Source organism: Apus apus, chromosome 6 (genome assembly GCF_020740795.1).
Source record: "Apus apus isolate bApuApu2 chromosome 6, bApuApu2.pri.cur, whole genome shotgun sequence".
Lineage (NCBI taxonomy): Eukaryota > Metazoa > Chordata > Aves > Apodiformes > Apodidae > Apus > Apus apus.
Genome location: NC_067287.1, coordinates 10,515,681 through 10,535,989, shown reverse-complemented (window position 1 = coordinate 10,535,989; position 20,309 = coordinate 10,515,681). Strand labels below are relative to the sequence as shown.

Here is a 20,309-nt window from a genome sequence, read left to right as displayed (position 1 = left end):
AATCATAGGCTGTGATAGGGTTCAGTGTCCCGGGGGTCCTTTTCTGTTCTGTGACCCTGTGCAGATGAATTGCTCCTTTGGATGCCACAGGTTTGGCAATGTTCTGTTAGGAGCAGAAACACATGACAGAGTCATACATTGCTGCAGTCCTGCTAGTCTGCAAAACCTCAGAAAGCTGGTTCTCCTCCTGCAGCTCTAGGTTTCATTGTAGCCACCACAATGTCTGAAGAACACTTCATCTGCAAAAGCACTTGGATTGCTCTGTTGCCCTGTCTCAGCTTCATCTGGGACTCCCTTGTCCATATTGTTTTTTTCAGTATTTCTGCTACTGTTTCTCTCATAGCAGAGCTGTCATCAAATCAGCCCTCCATTCCTGTCTTATCACACTGCCCTGAGACATCACTTGCAGCACACAGCCACAGCTGGACTGCTGGAGAGATCAGCTTGTCCCTGGACTGTGTTTTTTCCATCGCTATCGGTCAAGTGAGGGGCATGTCCTTCTTCCCTCATTTAGCCAGGCTGGAAGGTGGCTGCAACACCAAATAGCTTCCTGTGGGCCAGCTCTGGTTTACCAAACACCTCAGGCTGCTGTACTATTGCCTTTTAACAAGCCCTGTGGCTTTTAACTTTACAGGGTACTGCATGAGTTGGGCACAGAATATCTCTGCTCTAAGTCCACGTGTTGAGACTGATTCCTTCACCTCTCCTTCTCTCCCTCTGTAAAATGCAGGCTCACAGATTTGGCAGCAGTCAGTAGCCTCAACTTTGGACACGTACCTCGTCATTGAGGACCTGTCCCCAGGCTGCCAGTATCAGTTTCGAGTGAGTGCCAGCAATCCCTGGGGAATCAGCTTGCCCAGTGACCCATCCGAATTCGTGAGGCTTCCAGAGTACGGTGAGTGTGCAGGGCGAGGAGGGGCTGGTGTGCACAGGTGTCCACCTCTGCGGTCTGTGCTTTGATGGGTCCTGATCAAACCTGATCCTGGAGCTGGTAGGAATAGAAGAGAAAGCCTGGCAGAGGCTCAGAGCCAGCTCCTGCCACTAGAAAGGCTCTTCCTGTCAGCTCCTCCAGCAGGGCTCACAGTCTCCCTCTGTCACAGAAGCTGCTGCAGTTTCCTAGCAAGTCCCTTCTTTCTATCCCAAGACCATTCCTTGTCATTATCTCTGGGCAACCAGCTCTGTATCCTGCCTGGTGTCCCCCTGCCTTTCCAGCAGTGCTGGCAGCACCAGGGACTTCTGCTGGGCAGCCCAGCTGGGGTCTGCATGCCAGCTTGCCAAACCCACCCCTCAAGCAATGCAGAAAGCATAGGAAGGCTGCGATAGAGGGGAACCTCCAGCACGGTCCTGCAGGAGTTCAGGGCAGAGCTGACCCATGGCAGAGCTTTGACATGTCCCCATGTTTTAGCAGCTCTGGTGCGTAACTAGGTCTGTGACTGGCTTGGATAGCCAGTGCTGGATGAAACCAGAGCACACACAGCATAGCTCTACCTCCCAGTTACGCGCAGTCATGCCCTCAGACTGTCTGTGTGGCCCTCTTCAGCCCAGAGTTGTAAGGACAGATTCGAATACACTTTATCCATCCCTTGCTCTGGGGAACTCTGGCTTTTAGTGGTCCAACACATTGGAGCGGTGCCTGAGCAGTATGAAGCTGGACTCCTGGTGATAATGTTTGCTGTTTTAAGTAATATAGTCTCACATAATTTTAAAATATGCTGTTTATACTCCGCAGGAAACTGTCTTTAACATTATGCTTTTTTGAATGTGTTTTGTTCTCTCCAAGACTCTGCTGCTGATGGTGCCACTATTTCGTGGAAGGAAAACTTTGACCTTGCTTATGCAGAGCTGCATGAGATTGGGAGGTAATATTGACCCTGCTTATCACTGCAATAAAACACTGAAACAATGGCTTGAAGCTTTTCCCTTGGAGGAAAGTTTAGGTTGCTTTTCATAGTTAGCTTGAAAACTGCTGCTCCTTTCAAAGAGTGTGGCACAGTAAGTAATGAATAAAATACAGAGAGGTTAAAACACTGACTAAATTTTGTTTTTCAAGATGAGTTGGATTTTGAGGATTGGAACTTAGCAAATTTGTGGACAATTAGGCAGCCAAATCTCTGACAGCCACTGGTAGCTCATGCTGGTGTCTCCTCTGTCATCTCTAATGTAAGCTTTTGAAGTCATTACATTTTGCTGGTTCTGGATAAGCTTAACCTCAAAGACTGAGTTTGCAGAAGCAGTTAAGCACGTGAGTGACTCAAATGACAAGCCAAAGGGCTTTGCTGACTGAGACAGTGACTTGAACAGGACCCTAAATAGTGGCTGCATATGCTGCCAGCCCTCTCTGGACAGGCAACAGATAAAGGGGCATGCAAACAATTCAGGTTAATGCAGTTAGTTCTTCATCTCAGAGATCAGAAGCAAGTAATTCTGGGGCTGAAAGGATAGGAGTCCCTCTGGTTGTGTAGAAAGAAGAGTGATAAATTAATTAGAGGCCAAGCACATGGTTTAATTGAGTAGTTTTACTTTCAGGAGTGATACTAGGCACTACTCTTTATGAGTTTCCTAAATGCTTTCACACCAGCTTTTTTTGTAATTTCTTACTGTGTGCCTGAAACAGTGAGACAAAATGATTCCATAGTGATTATTTAACAAAGCTTTTCTTTTAGCTGTCTGAGAAAGTTTGGGCTCTTTATTAGAGCAACTGGAGACCCACAGGTAAAAAAAGAGACAGAACCTGTCTAAGTGGCAGCAAATTGAACCCAGGGGAGGTTGTTAGAGGATAGCAGTGTGGCAGCAAAGTGATACTGTTTGCTCTCAGTGTTTTAGTCCCCAAAGAATCTCTATACCCAGAGTAAGAGACCGAGCCTCTTTGTTGGAAAAGGTTAAGAACAACTAGTCAAATCTGATTCCTTGTGAAATATTAATGCACAGAATCAAGTAACACTTTGAAAATCAGTCTGTTGCTGCACTGAACCAGGTGTCATTTATTCATGAGGCCCCTTCATTATTCTAGTTTGGGTTTGGTTTTTTTCCAGGGGACGATTCTCCATAGTCAAGAAATGTGTTCACAAAGCCACACGGAAAGATGTTGCTGTAAAATTCATCAGTAAAAAAATGAAAAAGAAGGAACAGGCAGCACACGAAGCAGCTTTGTTACAGCACTTACAGCATCCTCAGTACATCACCATCCACGATACATATGAGTCTGCAAGTTCTTACATCTTAGTTTTGGAACTGTAAGTATGTGGAGCTTGAATTCAAGTGTCTGAATAAAGGATAAAATTCACCCTGACATCAGGGCAAATAATTGGTTACTGTTTTGTGGGGGTTTTTTTGGGGGGGTTGTGATGTCAAATGAAATGGCCATTTTCTGCTGAGCTTCCACTGCCTTTTCATTACAGTAAATAAGATTCAGAGGTAGAAATAAAACTGCTTTTTACTCCAGCAAAGCTTAGGTAATTGTATCAACAGTTAGTTTGTCCCATTGAAAGGCATTAGATTTATCTGGGCAGTTTTGGCCACTTTTTACATTCAAGTAAATGTGTTTCAGTTAGATTGAAACCTACACTGTTCTAATACTTCTTGGTGAAAAAAAGCTGTAGCTATGCTTGTCCCTATAAGGAAAAACACAACCAAGATCCAAAATGCTCCTTTGTTACAGTTTATCCAACAAAGTATATTTGGCTATTTTCTTGTTTATTTATACAGATAAATAAAACTAGGTGGAAAACTTTTATTGGGTTAGTGTTCCCACAGGACATATTACCAGCTGAAAATGTCAGTGATTTATTTTTTTTTCTGCATTATGCAACCAGCTCTGTAAATAAATTGATGAAACCAAATAATTAAGAGGATTTGTTTTCAAAGGAATTGCCTCTGTCTGTTGAATCCATCCTTAAGCAAATGAGTTTACTTTGAGATTGTTGCTAAATTTTTCAAGGACCAGAGATAACAACTGAGGTTTAATCATTCTACCACTTCCATGGCCTGCACTATCTTGAGGTATTGTTAAATCATCAGATCTTGCATTTTACTTTTCTCCATTTTTAGGTCATGAAGTTTCCACTGCAATTTTGTTTTCAAATATTAACTGTTCCTAGAGATACCATGTGATCTTTGACATGTGGGGTTTGATTTGTTTGTAGGATGGATGACGGTCGTCTCTTAGATTATCTAATGAACCATGATGAACTGATGGAGGAAAAAGTCGCCTTCTATATACGAGACACCATGGAAGCCTTGCAGTACCTTCACAATTGCAGAGTGGCTCATTTAGACATCAAGGTGAGAAGAAAAGAGAATGATGTTATTATCCAGTGCCCTGGTACAGAGGGTTCCCAGCTGCACAGGCAGGAGGAGGTGCAGTCTGTACCCCAAAGAGATGATCACTGAATGAACAAGCACTGTGTTTCAGGCCTTATTGACCAGAGAAAGGACTTACTGACCTGCAGCTCAAGGTCCTTTTCTTCCTTCAGACAAGAGGTGCACTGTTTCCTTGATTCACTGGTTTGTTCTCAAGGGCTTTCTGGATTTAATGAAGGAGAGGGAGGCTGTCTGAGACAAGAGTGAGATGTCACTAACACCTGAGTGAAGGGGAATTATAAGATAAATCCACAGGGTATGGGTTGGGCTCACACAGGTACCACCTTGGCTACCAGGCTTCCTGAGCAGAGCTGGCTTGTGCCCAGGCAGCTCAGGGCAGGCCAGGAGGAGCACGTGTCTCCCTCACCTCTGCAGCAGTGCCCTGGAGAGCCCAAAGCAAGAGGATGGGGGGCTGCAGGGGAGCAGGAGGTGGGGAGGGCTGAGAGGGACAAAGGAAAACAGCCCACTGCATTGTGCTGCAGAGCCTGAGAGAGGAACTGGGTGGGAAGTACACCCAGGAAGAGGTTCAGAAGAAGAACATTGTGGAGAAGAAATTCAGGCAGTCTCTTATGTCACACTCAGATTATCACAGCTTGTACCTCTTTTAGGTAGGGCACATGGCAGGAGACACTGTACTGTCCTGGATTCAGCATTGTCCTGTGTCCTCACCAACATCCCACTTATCCTGGATGACAGAGAATTACCAATTGAAGTATGATTGAGTGTTTTCAGTTTTGTGATCTGCAACATAGATTCTGGTTGCCAGAGATATCAGATAATGTGTACTTTTTTTGCAGACTTAAATACCAATTAAAAATGGAGAATGGGAGATGAATTGAACTGTCTTGTGTAGTGGACAATCCAGCTCCACAGAGATCTCTTCTCAGAACTCCAAGCCCCAGGCGTGTCAGAAGCAGTGACACTTTCATTCTTCTGCTCCCTATTAGTGCTACAAAAAAACAGATATTCCTTTTGTACAGTCTCTTATGTGAGCATTAGTCCCTAAAAGCTAAATTATCCTGGTTTCTTTCAGTAAGATTGATTGTATTTTCTGCTGTGTTTATAGGACCTGTCAAAAACCAGGTAGGAAACTGCACTGAATTCTCTATTTGATCATAAGATACTTCCCAGAAACAAAGTGGGAAGCCAATTTTCTGTGACCTATTTACAGTTTGCCTGAATGAGGGATGCTAAATAAAGCACCTTCTGTTGCTAGGTGGGAAGCAGGAGATGTATTGATAGTGAGAGCTGACCATGTCCCAGGGTCCCGCTCAAGAACATGTTGATTTTGTCAATGCAGACAGCACAAGGGAGGAGCAAGCAGAGAGATTTGACCAGCAGTGTAGTGAACTTTATATATATATATAGCCATGAGGTAGCAGTAAAATATGCATGGTGCAGAAAAGTGAGTCTAGTGCAAGAAGTAAATTCAGAAATCATCTCAGAGCCAACAAAGGAAGCAAAATCAATTCTTAAGTCCCTGGAGCAGAGTGTATAGGCAATGCTCAACACCTCCCATGGAGAGAGAGAGACCTTAAATACTGAAAGAATTGGTAAAATAGAGGGAAAACCAACTGGGATGAAATATAATTGGACTCTGGCTTAGAAGGTCTGACTGTGTGCTGGCGTTTATAAGACAACAGTGGTGGCTCCATTCATGTCAACTGACAGCAACAGGAGTGTCATGCACCAGAGTCCCTCCCAGCATACGTGGTAATGGGAGCAAAGCTTCACTTCATTAAGAGTGTTTCTGCTACAGCTTGCCCACATTTACATAGCCAGTTGCCATGTAAACAAATGGAATCTGAGTAAACCAATCAGATACACAAGTCTTGTCTCAAAATTAAAAAATCTGTCAGTGCTTTTAATCGGTAAAGATTAGTTTGGGAAAATAAACTATATTGGGGACAATGTGCAAAATGCCACTGTGTTTCCCTAGTGCAAAAGGAGGGCGTTGTCATTGCAACTGCAGCATTGATCCAAATGTACAGCAGTGCACACAGCAGCTGAGCTGGTTCCTTGTCATTGGGTCTCCTGATAGGTACCTCCTACATGTGATTGACTGCGAGTTTTGATTGGCTATTGAAACTAAATGAAATCTAGAAATTTTTTTGCAAAAGTATAATATAATTGAGTTTCTGCTATTGTCTTTTCAACAGCCAGAAAATCTGCTCATTGATTTAAGAATCCCAGTACCTCGTGTCAAGATCATTGATTTGGAAGATGCAGTTCAGATAACAGGTCATTACCACGTCCACCAACTCCTCGGAAACCCAGAGTTTGCAGCTCCTGAAGTTATCCAAGGCCTTCCTGTCTCCCTGAGCACGGATATCTGGAGCATTGGGGTCCTCACCTATGTCATGTTAAGTGGTGTCTCTCCATTCCTGGATGAAAGCAAAGAGGAGACTTGTATCAACGTGTGCCGAGTAGATTTCAGCTTCCCGCACGAGTACTTCTCTGATGTGAGCCATGCTGCCAGGGATTTCATCAACGTTATCCTCCAGGAAGACTTCAGGAGAAGGCCAACAGCAGCCACTTGTTTACAGCATCCATGGCTGCAATCACACAACGGCAGCTATTCCAAGATCCCACTGGATACCTCCCGCCTGGCTTCCTTCATCGAGCGCCGCAGGCACCAGTACGACGTGCACCCCGTCCCCAGCGTCAAGAGTTTCCTGATGAGCAGGATGAGCCCAGGCACGTAATGTCCCCACCAGGGTCCCACACTGCTGGTGCTGAGCACAGGCACAAAGCAGGCCTGACTGTACATAGTCTCTTATCTGGCATTTGCGTTTCATGTGGCTTCTCCAGCTGGAGGGTACAAATGATTGTGGAGGAGGCAGGACCTGCCCAGCTCCTCCTGGGACACGTGCTGTTGTCACGACCGTTGCTGAAAAAGGACTGTGGGAAGCAAACACCAACTGGAAATGAGAGCCAAAATTGCAGTTGCCTTAATCTTTGTGAGGCAGCCTTAGAAGAAATCCTCTTGATCTTGCTGAACTGGTTTCAAAACGTGTGAGAGATGAGGAGTTAGGATAGCAGGGGGCAGTGAGACTAGGCCGACCTTAGCATGTGCTGCAGGACGGGACTGAAGGCAGGTTTTGCTGAAGTCATTCCAAGCCTGCTCCAGGCTTACAGAAGGATTTTACACACCCTGTATGCCCAGGGCTGCTGTGATTTCAGTGCAGCCTTTCCCTGCATAGGACATGCAAGATCCAGGCTCTGGTCACTGCTGGATCAGCTTCCGTGGTGGCGTGGCTTAGGTACACTGGTTGCATGGTGGTGCTCAGACCAAAATCCCCCCGTTGATCCTTGGGCCTTCTGCTGTGCCAAGTCAACACACAACAGATTAAGGCAGTGAATGCGTTGGAGCTGGTTTTGACTAAGCACAATGGGACTACGATGGGTGTTTGTTGTGGTTTTTTTAAAGCCTTTTATAAACCCTGTACAGAAATCTTTTGCAAAACCTGTGCATTCAGAAAAGGCTGTGTCAAATTTTTGCAGTATCTGTAAACTAGACGATGATGATGATGACATTTTTTTCTATCACAGGTTTTCAGTATACATATATTGTATCATATATATAAATATAAATATATATAAAGGATCCTGTTCCATTTCTAGCTTCAGAATTGCGTGGCCCAAAGTCCATCTAAGCCTTCCAGAGTGCAGTAGGAGTGGTGAGTTCATCCTTGTGCTTACAGCTTGAAAATCGTTTTCAGTGTTTAAAGTATGTCATTTGTTTCATTTCCAAACTTGTAAATACCTCTCAGCAGCCATTAGCACCTCATCACCAAAGCATTTGTGAGGATACTTTTATGTCCAAAGCCTAATTTGTAATAAAATTGAAAAAATATATATTCACAATTGAAACATTTCTCTCTCACGAGCCAAGTTGCAACATCATTATATTGATGTTACAGTGATGGAGCCAGCCTGAAGTAGAACTGAGGCAGGGAGGCTGCAGTGCCAAATCAGCAGGCCGCAGGCTGGCCACCTCTTCCTCTCTAGCAGTGGGATTGTGAGGGGAAACCCCTTTCCCGGGTGGGGTTTCCCTGCCCGGGGTTTCCCCGCCCTGTAGCCTGACGATCAGATATTTTTTTTTCCCCCAGGGCACTCAAGGACTTTGTCTCTCGGTGCTGCGCGCCGTTGCTGTGCCTGCAATGGAAATGTCAGTTGTTACCAAAGGAAAAGGGCTTGATCTGACCTTGTGTGCTCAGTACAGACTCTCTTGTTGAGAGCAAGAGTCAAATTCAATCCAGCATCCCAGGAACCGCACTGTGAGCCTGCAGTGTTCCTGCGGGAGCAGCAGCTGTCTCCGCCAGGAGGCGGTGAAGACGCTCTGCAAGTACTGCGAAACTTTTGATCCACCTCCAAGCTCAGTTTCACATCCAGTAGGACACCTGGGCCTTCAGCTTGTGCTTGCACTATCCGTACGCTGGAGTGGCCAGTATTTAGCTAGTGGAAAAGAAAGGAGGCACAGCAGCAAAACCCCAAAACTGTTCAGCACCATGTGCACAGGCTACAAGAACAAGACCATAGCCACAGGCAGAAGGTGAGCCCGGGGTCCTGAGCAGCCAGAAGCAGTGTAGGAAGCTGTGTGGCTGAGGGAAAGAGACCTAACACAGGGGGAGGTGGTGGAAAGGTTTGGAAGAGACGGTATTCACAGAGCTAAAGCTTCTGGATCAGCTAGAACCTACCCCAGTTTCCCCTTGCAGTGCAGCAGCTAATTTTCTAAGCAATCCAGCAGCACCTCTTAGACAAAGAGCAGACTCTCATCCTGAGCAAGAGTGCAAAGTACTTGATTTCTTAGCAACCAAACTTCTTCAGACAGCAGTCATCAAGGGATGTCTTTAATTAGCACCAGCCTCAGGTACTTTCTCACTACAGGACTGTACTTCCTATTCATCAAAGCTGGCTTTGTGCTGTGATTGTGCTGCCCTTAAAAAAATGTTTATGGAAGTGTGGTTTATAAAACCCACAGCTTTTATTAGGCCTGTGGGTAAAGTTTAAGCCACAGTCTCTCTGCTTGGCACTAATACAAACAAATTCTCATGTATCACATGAAATCTGGAGTGATTTATCATTTTATTTTCCTGCCCCCTGCACTCGTATCTCAAACTGCAACAGCAGACACCTCAGTTGCACAGGGGGAAAAAGGTGGGTTGTTTAAGGGAATATTTAAGGCTCTCATTGCTATCAAATAACAGAAAAAAAACAACACCCAGAAGTCTGAAAGAGGATACATGTTCAGGTATTGGTGCTCAGGTTCAAGTAAGGGATTCTTCTTCAAGGTAGAACTGGAGGTGCTCAAGATTTTGAAATTCCTATATTCACTCCTCTTCCTGGGCACTGCTCTTCTTACAGCACATGCAAGTAAACTGGAGCCTGCTAGGGCTTCCAGATAGGTTTGTGATTATCAGCCATTCTTGCATTTTATCTCAATGTCTTTTGCCTGAATAATACCAAGTTGACAAGAAACACTGCCAAATGATAAATACAGAGGAAGTATTCTGACCTTGCTCTCAAGGTTCTTTTTTCGCCAGCCTGTGTCCTTCCTGCAGATTCAACAGGTCCTGTAACTGTTGTAAACTGTAACTCTGTTGTGAAGAGATCCCAGAGCTCAGTAAGTAGCCCTGCAGTGAGCCCACTGAGCGCGAAGCAGCCCGGCCAGCCCCCTTGCACCCCTGCCAAACCCCTTTGCAGCATTCTGCAGCTACTGGATGTTTTGCGCAGGAAATACTGACTGTAACGAGGGTGGGGAAACATAGTTTCTCATAAAAACTCCCTTAGGCCTTTGCAAAGCTCCCCACAGAGCAGCTGACTCCCAGGGGGAACATTTCAGCCCGCAGCTTTTCCACTCAGGGTATTCCCAGGCTGGCGGAGTGCAGGCGTGATGGTAGAGCAGCTAGAAAGATGCACAGCCTTATTAGCAGCAGAGCAGCACGAGCTGGGTGCAGCCTGGCACTGCCACCACCTTCAGGTCTGTCCTCACGCTGCTCATACCCTGTGCTGACATCAAAGGAGGCCTCAGCGAGGGCAGCAGCGAAACGCAGCCCCGAGGGCTCAGTGACCGTGGCACTCACTGTTTAAGGCAGCCAGATCTAAGGGATGTGTGTGGCAACGAGAGACTCACTGGCTTCTCTCCCGGCTCCACGGGGAGCAGCCAAGCAGGGAAGCAGGGCTGTTCGCTCTCGGCTCCTGTCAGGTGTCCAAAGGAACTGCTGCCCTGGGGGAGACCCCACCTCCACCAAGCTGCCAAGCCCCCATTCCTGCAGGGATGACACACTGCCAGTCTGCCACTTTAGATGGCAATATTTTAAAGCAATCCAGGCTTTAAAATGTATCAAGCTTCTTTCTTCCTACTTGTACCAAGCAGTCTTGTTTAGTCTCACTGCTATTTTTATATAAAGTACTTTCTTCTTTTTGTTTTTTTTTTCAGCAACATTTCTTTTTAAAAGGATTTTACTTTCAAACTAGGTTAATGCTGAGACAAAGTCTGTGCCCTCAGCTGACCTGTACAGGTTCTGTGGCCACCAGGGAGTTCATGAGCATTTCTAGCAATGGTGTCAGGCCTCCTTTACAAATACTGTGAATAAAGGCTAAATGCAAACCTGCACACTATGGCCTGATGATATTTAACCACACTTCAATGCCCTTGCAATAAGGGGCCTGCATCAAGTGACCTGGGGTAATACCAACTTCAGAGACAGATGTAGAGGCTCATCTGTACATACAAAAGTCTAAGGGAGAATCAACGTGCACAGGGGCCAACCACCTGGTTTTGTTTCTGTTCCTTCCACTGCAGAGGGAGATTCTTCTCTAACGGAGGGCTTGGATTTGCTTCCCAGCTCATTCTTTCACACCCCATCAGAAAATGGTGCTTTCCCAAGGAAAAAAAAAAATCAAATCCCATTTGACTAGGCTGACTGCACACTGCCATCAAGTGATGAATTCTCGTTCTGGGATCTGTGTAGTGGTGAGTGTTCCCATAGCGTCAGGATGCTGAATATTTGCTGTAACTGTAGTCTTTATTATGGAGCTAGTGAAAACCCAACATCTTCTCTACTCAAGCCATATCCCACCCTCATGCCCAACTTCTAATGCTGGTGCTTTTACTTCTCTTTCTACCAAACCGTTCGGCACTGCTCTGCCACCGAGCTCAACTTTTGGAAGGCAAATGCAATAGGAAGTGCAAAAAAAAATCATTAATATTAAAATCTCAGACATTCACTGAGGTAAGACCAAACGGTTGGGATATATTGATTTGATGCTTTTCAATCTTTGCAACGATCAAACGGAAGGAGGAATAAAGAAACAGTGTTGCTAACAGCATTTTCAAGGTGCAAGGTAATTCCACAGCCTTAATTATTTCAGTGTATTGCTGGTCTGCCTTAAATGTATCTTCAGTTTTCTTGCAGATTTCATTTTGTATGTTGTTTTGTAAAGGTAAGTTTGTAAATAATTTCCTTTGTAAGTCTAATCACTCGTGTGCTGATGTGGGGTGATGACTTGCTGTCCCATGTTGTTCCTATGCTGCAGTATATATGATCATCTACAGATGTAGCTTCAAACTGTGCATCTTCTGTCCTTGCATTCCTATAAATACAGTATACTAACGATGCAGTTTCCGGGCTTTTTTGATTAAATACAACTGTTCAGAGAAAACTGGCTCGCTCTTATTTCACATACACACACACACACAGAGGGTCCGAGGCCGGGAGAGCTCAGGAAGCTCGCTGCCCAGCTCAGCTCCTCCTCCTTCCAGAGGCGCCCGGGGGGAGCGGAGCTCGGCGCGGTCCCTCCCGGGCCCGGGGGGTCCCTGCGGGGCGCCCGGGGGGGGGGGCGGAGCTGCCGAGGGCCCCGCCCCGCGCAGCCTCCGCGCAACCTTCGCGCATGCGCTGCGGCGTCATCTCCCTGCGCGCGGCGGGATGGCGGCAGTGGCGGCGGCGGCGGCGGCGGCGGCGCTGCGGGAGGCGGGAGCGCTGCGCTTCGGCGCCTTCGTGCTGCGGAGCGGGCGGGACTCCCCTGTCTACATCGACCTGCGCGGCCTCGTCTCCCACCCGCGGCTCCTCCGGCAGGTGCGTGGTCGGGGAGGAGGGGAGGGGGGGGTGTGGGGGGAAAGTCCCCGGGGCCGAGGGGTGTGGAGGAAGAGGGGCTGCAGCGGGCCCCGCCGCGCCTGGTCCTGCCTCGCGGGCCTTGGTCTGTGGCTGCTCCCGGCAGATCCCGGGTGTCCCTGCCCCCGGGGTGGAGGGCAGATCCCGGGTGTCCCTGCCCCCGGGGTGGAGGGCAGATCCCGGGTGTCCCTGCCCCCGGGGTGGAGGGCAGATCCCGGGTGTCCCTGCCCCCGGGTGGAGGGCAGATCCCGGGTGTCCCTGCCCCCGGGTGGAGGGGAGGGGGTCCCTTGGAGCTGCAGGCCGGCAGGAGGCAGGGGCGCGCTGCCCGGGGGGCTGTGGCGGGGCTGGGGTCGCGGTCTGCGGGCCCGGAGCCCGCTGGGGATCGCCGTGGGGCTGCCCGCCCTCTGTGGGGACAGCGGCTGTCGGATCAGGGGCGGGAGGGAGGGGTTGGTGCCTTTGCTTCCCTTGGTAAGACGTGTTTTCCGGCGTGATCGCTCCGGTCTGACTTCTGAAAAGCACCGGGTTTTCCTTTCCAGGTTGCAGAGCTGCTCTTCCAAGCAGCCGAGGCTGCTGGGCTCAGTTACGACTGCCTGTGTGGTGTTCCTTACACAGCGCTGCCTTTGGCCACGATTATCTGCTCTGAACACCAGATTCCAATGCTTATCCGGAGGAAGGAAGCAAAAGACTATGGTAAAAACCGTTTCCACGTGAAGGATTTGGGTCTAATTGCTGTCTTGTTTGGGAAATGACTTTATAAATGTTGTGGTTCTGGTGTAATATGCAGCATTCCAGTTTAAAGCTCCCACTCCAGTTAGAAAAGCAGCCTCTTTTCCCCAAAAAATGTACCTCCCACAGCATCCCAGCCTGGTCAGGCTCTATCAGCTGACTGCTGATTTGGCTGCAGCTTGAATCCTGCTGGTTTGGAGACTCTGGAAAAGGGGTGTGTGCTTCTTTTTTGGCTTCAGCAGTTCCTTTTTTTCCCTTGGCTCCAGTACCATGATTCAGGGTTGTTGGCCTCTTCCAGAAACTCAAATATACAACTTGATCTGTCTGATCTACTGAGATCAATGCCTTGTTTCTTCCCCCAAACAGAACTTGCCTGTAAGTCCAAAAGGAACATTTCTAGTTTCATCTTCATTTACCTGTCAAACCCTTTTTTCTTTCATATCCTGTAGACAATGTGCATAGCAATCAGTTTTCTACCCCATGGACCATTTATTTGATTTTGATAGAGGAAGGGGCAGGAAGACTGGAGCATTAACCTGCCTTAACAACTGGAGTTATACATGAGATATGACCTATACTTTTCCAACAATATTCAACTAGAAAGGATGCCTGTCATAACTACACATTACTCCTGTGTGGGTCAGGCATGAAGGTGTTTGCTGTTCCTTCTTGTGAGGACCATTAACTGCCTGGCACAAGGTTCTTGGTGTCACAGGGGTTGCAAAAGCTGCAGGGGCTCTCTGGGCTGTCATGGTCTAAGCAAGGCTCTGGTTCCTGGTGTTCACACTGGCTTCCTGCTGGGAATGCTGGGCATCCTTTGTTCTTGCCCCCCTGGGAGGCCTTTCATGGACATGTGCCTCTTGTTGGTCAGGGCAAAGGCACTTGGGGCTTTTCTCCTGGTTGTTCTAACAGGCACATTAAGCAGGGAATGTTGCCTGTGGAAAATGGGAAGTATGCTGAAGAGCACTTTTAACTTGGCTCCTTTAAAGCTGTTTTAAATAACTGCAGAAAAGAGGTTTTTAATTCTGGTCACTCAGTTCGTGGCAATAATTAAACTTCTGTAGCCATGCAAAGATTTAAATTTGTGCACTTAATAGTTCAGCTTTGTTGATGGGATGTATAACTTCTGGAAACATGAAAAAGTCTTTTACTAGCTTGGAGAAGGAACAGTCTTTATGAATTTAATTACATTCAGTGACTGAGCTGGAACTGTGACAACTGAACTAAAACCTCTTTATACTGTGAATGTGAAATTCCTGTTCTCTGGAAGATCCAATTCCACTGGACTTCAGAATATGCTGCAGCTATGCTTGTATGTGGAGCAAATGTGCAAATCTTTACATTATCATAGCAAGTTTAAGTTTTGATGCTTTTGAGTTTGGGGGAGTTTGTTAAACTTCCTTCATTTAGTGGAGCGTTTGCCTTTTTATTTTTAAGGTACTAAGCGGCTGGTAGAAGGCACCATTAATCCAGGAGAAACATGCCTGATTGTTGAAGATGTGGTAACCAGTGGATCTAGTGTGCTGGAAACTGCAGAAGTTCTTCAGAAAGAAGGGTTAAAAGTCACGGATGCTGTGGTGCTGTTGGACAGGGAGCAGGGGGGGAAGGCCAGGTTAGAGGAACGTGGAATTCGCCTGCACTCCGTGTGCACGTTGTCCGGGGTGTTGGAGATTCTCCAGCAGCAAGGAGAAGTGGCTGTGGAGATGGTTGAAAAGGTGAAGGAATTCATCCAGGGAAGTGTGTTTGAGCCACTGGCTCAGAACGGTCCTGCTCCCACCAAGAGGCTCTGCAAGGAGCTGAGCTTTGGGGCTCGTGCCGGGTTGCCCGGGCTGCATCCCACTGCAGCCAGGCTGCTCACCCTCATGGAAAAGAAGCAAACAAACCTGTGCCTTTCTGCTGATGTCACTAGCTGCAAAGAGCTGCTGCACTTGGCTGCCACCCTGGGCCCCAGCATTTGTATCCTGAAGACTCATGTAGACATCCTGAATGACTTTACCCAAGAGGTGGTAAAGGAATTGAGAACGCTCGCAGATCGACATGAATTCTTGATTTTTGAAGACAGGAAGTTTGCAGACATTGGAAACACAGTGAAACATCAGTATGAAGGTGATTATCATCAAACTTGGTTTACTGTGACTTTGCTGCTAGTGTGTGTAACTGCAGCACTGGCATAGGTTGCCAGGAGAGATTGTGGATGATCTCCAGCCTTGGAGAAGACTGAAGGGGACAAGGTCCTGAGCAACCTGATCTAGCTTTGAAGTTGACCCCTCTGAGAGAGTGTGACCTCCGGAGGTCCCTTCCAGCCTAGACCTTTTTAGGAACCTATGGTTGTGCTTAGTAAGTACTTGTGAGTAGTTGTTTGCTGTGAGGAAACGCAGTGTGGCTTCTCAAGGCAGCCTGATGGTGTGGGCTGGTGTGTGCTGGTGTGTGCCTTATGGCTTTCACTGGGTGTTCCCTTTTTCTGCTCTGTACATCCTATATGATCAGCATGCTGTATTGCAAGGTAGTGCCTGTGACAGAAGATTTCTAGGTTACCGTAAACATCTTGGTGTTTATGAAGGCAAGATAGGAAGAAGTGTTTGTGAGGAGTAAAACTGAGGGATTATGCATTGTGGTCAGGCAGCTGTTGGAACTGACTGATGAGACTGAACTTGTAACTCAAGCTCCAGCAGTAAAACTGTCATTTAAAATGTGACTGATTTAGCTTGTAGCTGGTTTTGCTTAACTCGTGTTTCCTGTTTACTACATTTCTAATGACACTTTTTGTTTGTTTGTTTGCCTGATTCTTCCTATAAATGTTCTCAGGTGGTGTGTTCAAAATCGCATCCTGGTCAGACATGGTTAATGCCCACGTGGTTCCAGGCTCTGGAGTTGTGAAAGGTCTGAAGGAAGTAGGTCTTCCTCTCCAGCGTGGCTGTCTCCTGGTTGCCCAGATGAGTTCCCAAGGGTCACTTGCAACGGGTGAATACACCAAAGCTGCAGTAAGTCTTGTTTCGGGTTAAAAGCTTGTCAGGTATTGTAACAGGGTGGTTTTGTGTGCTTCTAATATTTGCACTTACAAAAGTGTCTCCAGCTCCAACAGGTTGTTGTTGTTTTTTTTTCCTGTGGAGACTTGGGAATCTGACATTGTGGTTTCCAAAAGTTGCAGGTGTAGGCTCATGGTGTAAGGTGGTCAGAGTTCACACTGAACTCTAGTGAACTTGCCACTCTGTTTTTTTTCCTTAAGCAAGAAATGTCTAATTAGTTTAAATGCATTCATTGTAATATTTTATAGAAAGAAACATAACATTTTGTAAAGCAAGAAGGGGTGTTTCCTACCCCTGCCTTGCGCAGCATCGGGTGAAAGGGTGGATGAGAACCAGATTGCCAGTCAAGGTTATTTTGTGTGTCAGTTGTAACTGTTTACTGATCATCTTCAGGTGCAGATGGCTGAAGACAACTCAGATTTTGTTTTTGGATTCATCTCTGGATCTAGAGTTACTAATAAACCGGAATTTCTTCACTTAACTCCAGGGGTGCAGCTGCAAACTGGAGGTAATTTTTTCTGAGATATTTGTAGTCTGTTTGTAAAAACATTAAGTGATCTAGTCTTCAGTGATAAAGTGTCTTCTGAAGAGGGTTTGGTTGTGGATTTTCTGGTGGGAGGAGTCTGTGTTTGCTATTATGGGCTGCCACCTATATTCCTGGGTACACTCTTCCCTTTCATGGGAGCTGTGAAAGGCATCCAGCCGGCTATCCAGCTTTGTTCAAGTGCTGAGGTCTCTGCATACCTTAAAGCACAGTCCTTAAAACATGTGAAACATGTCTTCAAATACGTGTTAGGTTAGGTACAACTTCTCAGTAGGACTAGAAAAAAATACTCTTAACAAATACAGAAATCTAACTGTAACCCTGTTGATACTGATATAGGTGCAGTATCTAGGAAGTCTTACATTGGCTGAACAGGTGATCCCTGAACCGGTAGGGGAGATATGTTTCTTCACAATACTTAATTCTTACGGAACCTGAAGTGAAATCACAAGCTTTTACATAAATGTATCGGGGTTTTGCCTGTTTTAAGAAGGCTAAGGCTTATTTCAGTAGTCCTGATCAGTAGCTTCTTTATGTAACTGTTTCATCTATTGTGATTGGTAAATAATGAAAAAAGAGGGTGCTCTTTATCAGATTTCATCTGTGTAGTAAGTGGGATTTTTCAGTTGGAGAGACAGTTTCTATCTATGTCTTTTCAGGTGAGAGTTGCAACAGCATCCCTGTTCTCTGCACTTCTTGGCGTGTTTTTATTAGATACAGTTTTGGAACAGTTTAAAAAAAAAAAATTTGTCTTTATTTCAGGTGATAACCTTGGACAGAAGTACTTGAGCCCCAACGAGGTTATTGGTGAAAAAGGTTCAGATATCATCATTGTGGGACGTGGCATTTTGTCAGCTTCAGACCGTCTCCAAGAAGCAGAGAAGTACAGGAAGGCAGCCTGGGAGAGCTACATGAGCAGGCTTGGTGTTCATGCAGAAGACTGAAAGGTGGCCACTTTCCTGGTCAGTAAGCAAAGCTGGTGGAGCTGCAATTATCATGAGACTTCCCATTAAATACACAGACTCTTCAGCCACTAGTAAGCTGCCTTGGAGAACCATCTGTTCCTAGCTAAAGTATTTTTTTTATTGCACATACACAGATCAAGTTGTACGTGCCATGGTAGTTGTTGTAATATTTGAATGTATGAAAACAAGACTTCATGCCCAGTTTTTGCCTTAATAGCTTTTCTCTGCTGAAAAATGGTGCACAGAACATTCCAAGGGTATTTGGTTGGCTGTTGTTGCTCTTGTTTCTTTACCACGCTCTCAAATTCCTTCTGACTGTGGACACAGTATTTTCCTGTTCAATAAACTTCACCTGCAGGTTTACTCAGTTCTGCTGTTTCAAAGGACCCAGTATGGATCTTCATCCCACACTGTGAAATAATGAAGTTTAATAACAACATTTTGCCACTGTTTTCCTTTCCTTGGCTCTATAAGTGTTTATTCTCTGGCAGTGTGAAATACTGTTTTCAGAACCCATTATAAAAGTCTTTCTGTAGGAAGTGCTGATCACTGTTTACAGGAGCTATAAAGAATTTTGCCAGAACAACTAGTTGTGTGCTTAATTAGTGTCGAGCTGTTGATTCCTCTAAGGAGAAACAAAAACATACTTCTGTTTTTTGACATTTTTTGTGACAATACCTGGACCACTTCATGGACCATGATTAATATGGAGAAGTAGAAATCATACTCCTTATGCTTAGTTTTGATTAGAAAGGATGGAATAACTAAATATATCTAGTGTGTGTGTGGTGGAGTTGGGCTTGGAGATGGGCTTGAATTTTCCTTGCTATCAAGAAGACAAAGACCAAGGGTGACTCGGTTCTGGACTGCTGCTGTTTCTGTGCTGATGCAAAGCACACAGGCTCCCTTTCTTAACACACCTGTAGACCAACAATAGTGAGCAGAGGAGCAACAATAGTGAGAAGAGATATGCAGGCTTGGATCTGAGGGCTTTCCTTTGCACTTCTGGTGACAGTGTTCTGTTGGCAGCAAGACTTAAGAAATGGACAACCTCCTTCTTGGGGACAACCCACTCCCCATGGTAAAGGGTCTGTTTACAGGCTTAGAAGGTCGTTACTGTGGGGAGAATATTAGAATTTACTCAGGGAATGTTCTGTTTTCTTTGAGGCTGTTTGGTTCATGAGTTGTCTCTGTACTATAATTTATACCTGGAGAACTCCATCCCTGAAAGGTTAAGGCTCACCTGGCCACCTACAGCTGGGATTTGATGAGTATGTTGTCTTACCCTGCTGTCCCGCAACAGTCTGAGTCGTGATACTTCACATAAACTTCTAGGAAGTTCCATTCTACAGTGAATGGAGGATTTGGGATTTATTTACTGTCCCATCTTAATTACCTGCAAGGCCTTGAGGCCAGCAGCACAAACAAGGCTTTCTCACTTCAACTGCTTTGCAGAAAATTACTTTTTCCACCAGAGGGAGCCGATAATCTATTTTTCAGGGTAGTCGATGTCCTAACTCTTCTACAGCTAATAGTTTCCAGTGATGGTACCAACTCTCGATACACTTAGGATGAGGTTCTGTCTGGTTTTTAAAAAGTTACACCCTTGCTGATGCCCTCTTTAAAGTTCACCAGCTAGCTGCCTCGGGCTGGAGTTCAGCTTCACTGTCACACTGCAAACAGACTTTTGAGATCCTTGTTTTCCACTAACTGCTGAGCTGTGTTAAGCAAGTGGCTGACATCTCTGCAGCTGAATCCCTGAGTGACATCTGCTGAGAGCAAGTTGATCAGGCCTCCAGCTGAAATAAAGAGCAACTGGACTGGGAGAGATGGATGTGATCTAGTATCCAGTTGCTTTTAGAGGATATTTGCAATTCATTTTCTTTACAAAACAAGTTCTGAGGGACAGATAGATTACAAAACCTCATTTCACAGTCTGTCATTGTGCACTCAATAAATCATCCAGAAAGAGCTACATTCTGGCACTTCATTTGACACCAGTGTCCCAAACGTTTCAATTAGCAAAACAAAAACGTTACCTCCTCTCATTCATTCTTCTGTCAGAATAATTATAATAAACAAGCGTGTGCACTTTCTTTGAGGCACCTGAACGTGATTAAAAATCCATTTCAAATTAAGAACAAATGTTAATTTCCTTGCTTGCCCCTGCTGCTTACATTCATCACGCAGTTCCTGCTGTTGGTCCCAACTGTTCCTTACATGGGAACTAGGTCACAATTTACAAAACTCATTTGCATCATAATATATGAATCTGAAAGTCTTGCAATTCACTCTCTGATCTGAGTCTGGGGCAGAAGCATAAGGCTATATTTGAATTCTGTGTTACCACATGATTCATATTCATTGGCAAGTAGGTGTTTATATGAAATTGGTCCTTAATCCACTCTGGAGTATGGTTTATAACAGAAGAAAAAGACAGCACACTTTTTCTTACTGAAATGAGACTGACCAAGTGTCAATGCTTGCAGTGTCCTGAATGGGACAAAATAGCAAACAAGATGTATATGCACAAAACAGGATTTATTGTGAATAGAAAAAGGATCTTAAATAT

The 20,309-nt window shown here is 45.8% G+C and overlaps 2 protein-coding genes across 9 annotated transcripts in view; both read left to right on the top strand.

The window, feature by feature from the left end:
* Window positions 1-8,217, top strand: part of KALRN (kalirin RhoGEF kinase) — a 500,706-nt gene extending 492,489 nt beyond the window's left edge. For all 8 annotated transcript variants that reach the window (XM_051624220.1, XM_051624222.1, XM_051624223.1 and 5 more), the window contains 5 exons: window positions 731-895; window positions 1,781-1,859; window positions 3,033-3,233; window positions 4,143-4,281; window positions 6,519-8,217. In XM_051624220.1, the coding sequence (XP_051480180.1) occupies window positions 731-895; window positions 1,781-1,859; window positions 3,033-3,233; window positions 4,143-4,281; window positions 6,519-7,064 (1,130 nt within the window). In that variant the 3' untranslated portion in view covers window positions 7,065-8,217. The remainder of the gene's footprint in view (window positions 1-730; window positions 896-1,780; window positions 1,860-3,032; window positions 3,234-4,142; window positions 4,282-6,518) is intronic.
* Window positions 8,218-12,290: 4,073 nt separating this feature from the next.
* UMPS (uridine monophosphate synthetase) lies at window positions 12,291-18,323 on the top strand. The gene is made up of 6 exons (XM_051624093.1): window positions 12,291-12,440; window positions 13,013-13,166; window positions 14,640-15,308; window positions 16,008-16,183; window positions 16,622-16,736; window positions 17,535-18,323. The coding sequence occupies exons 1-6, from the start codon at window positions 12,291-12,293 to the stop codon at window positions 17,714-17,716; spliced, it is 1,446 nt and encodes a 481-aa protein (XP_051480053.1). The 3' UTR covers window positions 17,717-18,323.
* Window positions 18,324-20,309: the final 1,986 nt, after the last annotated feature.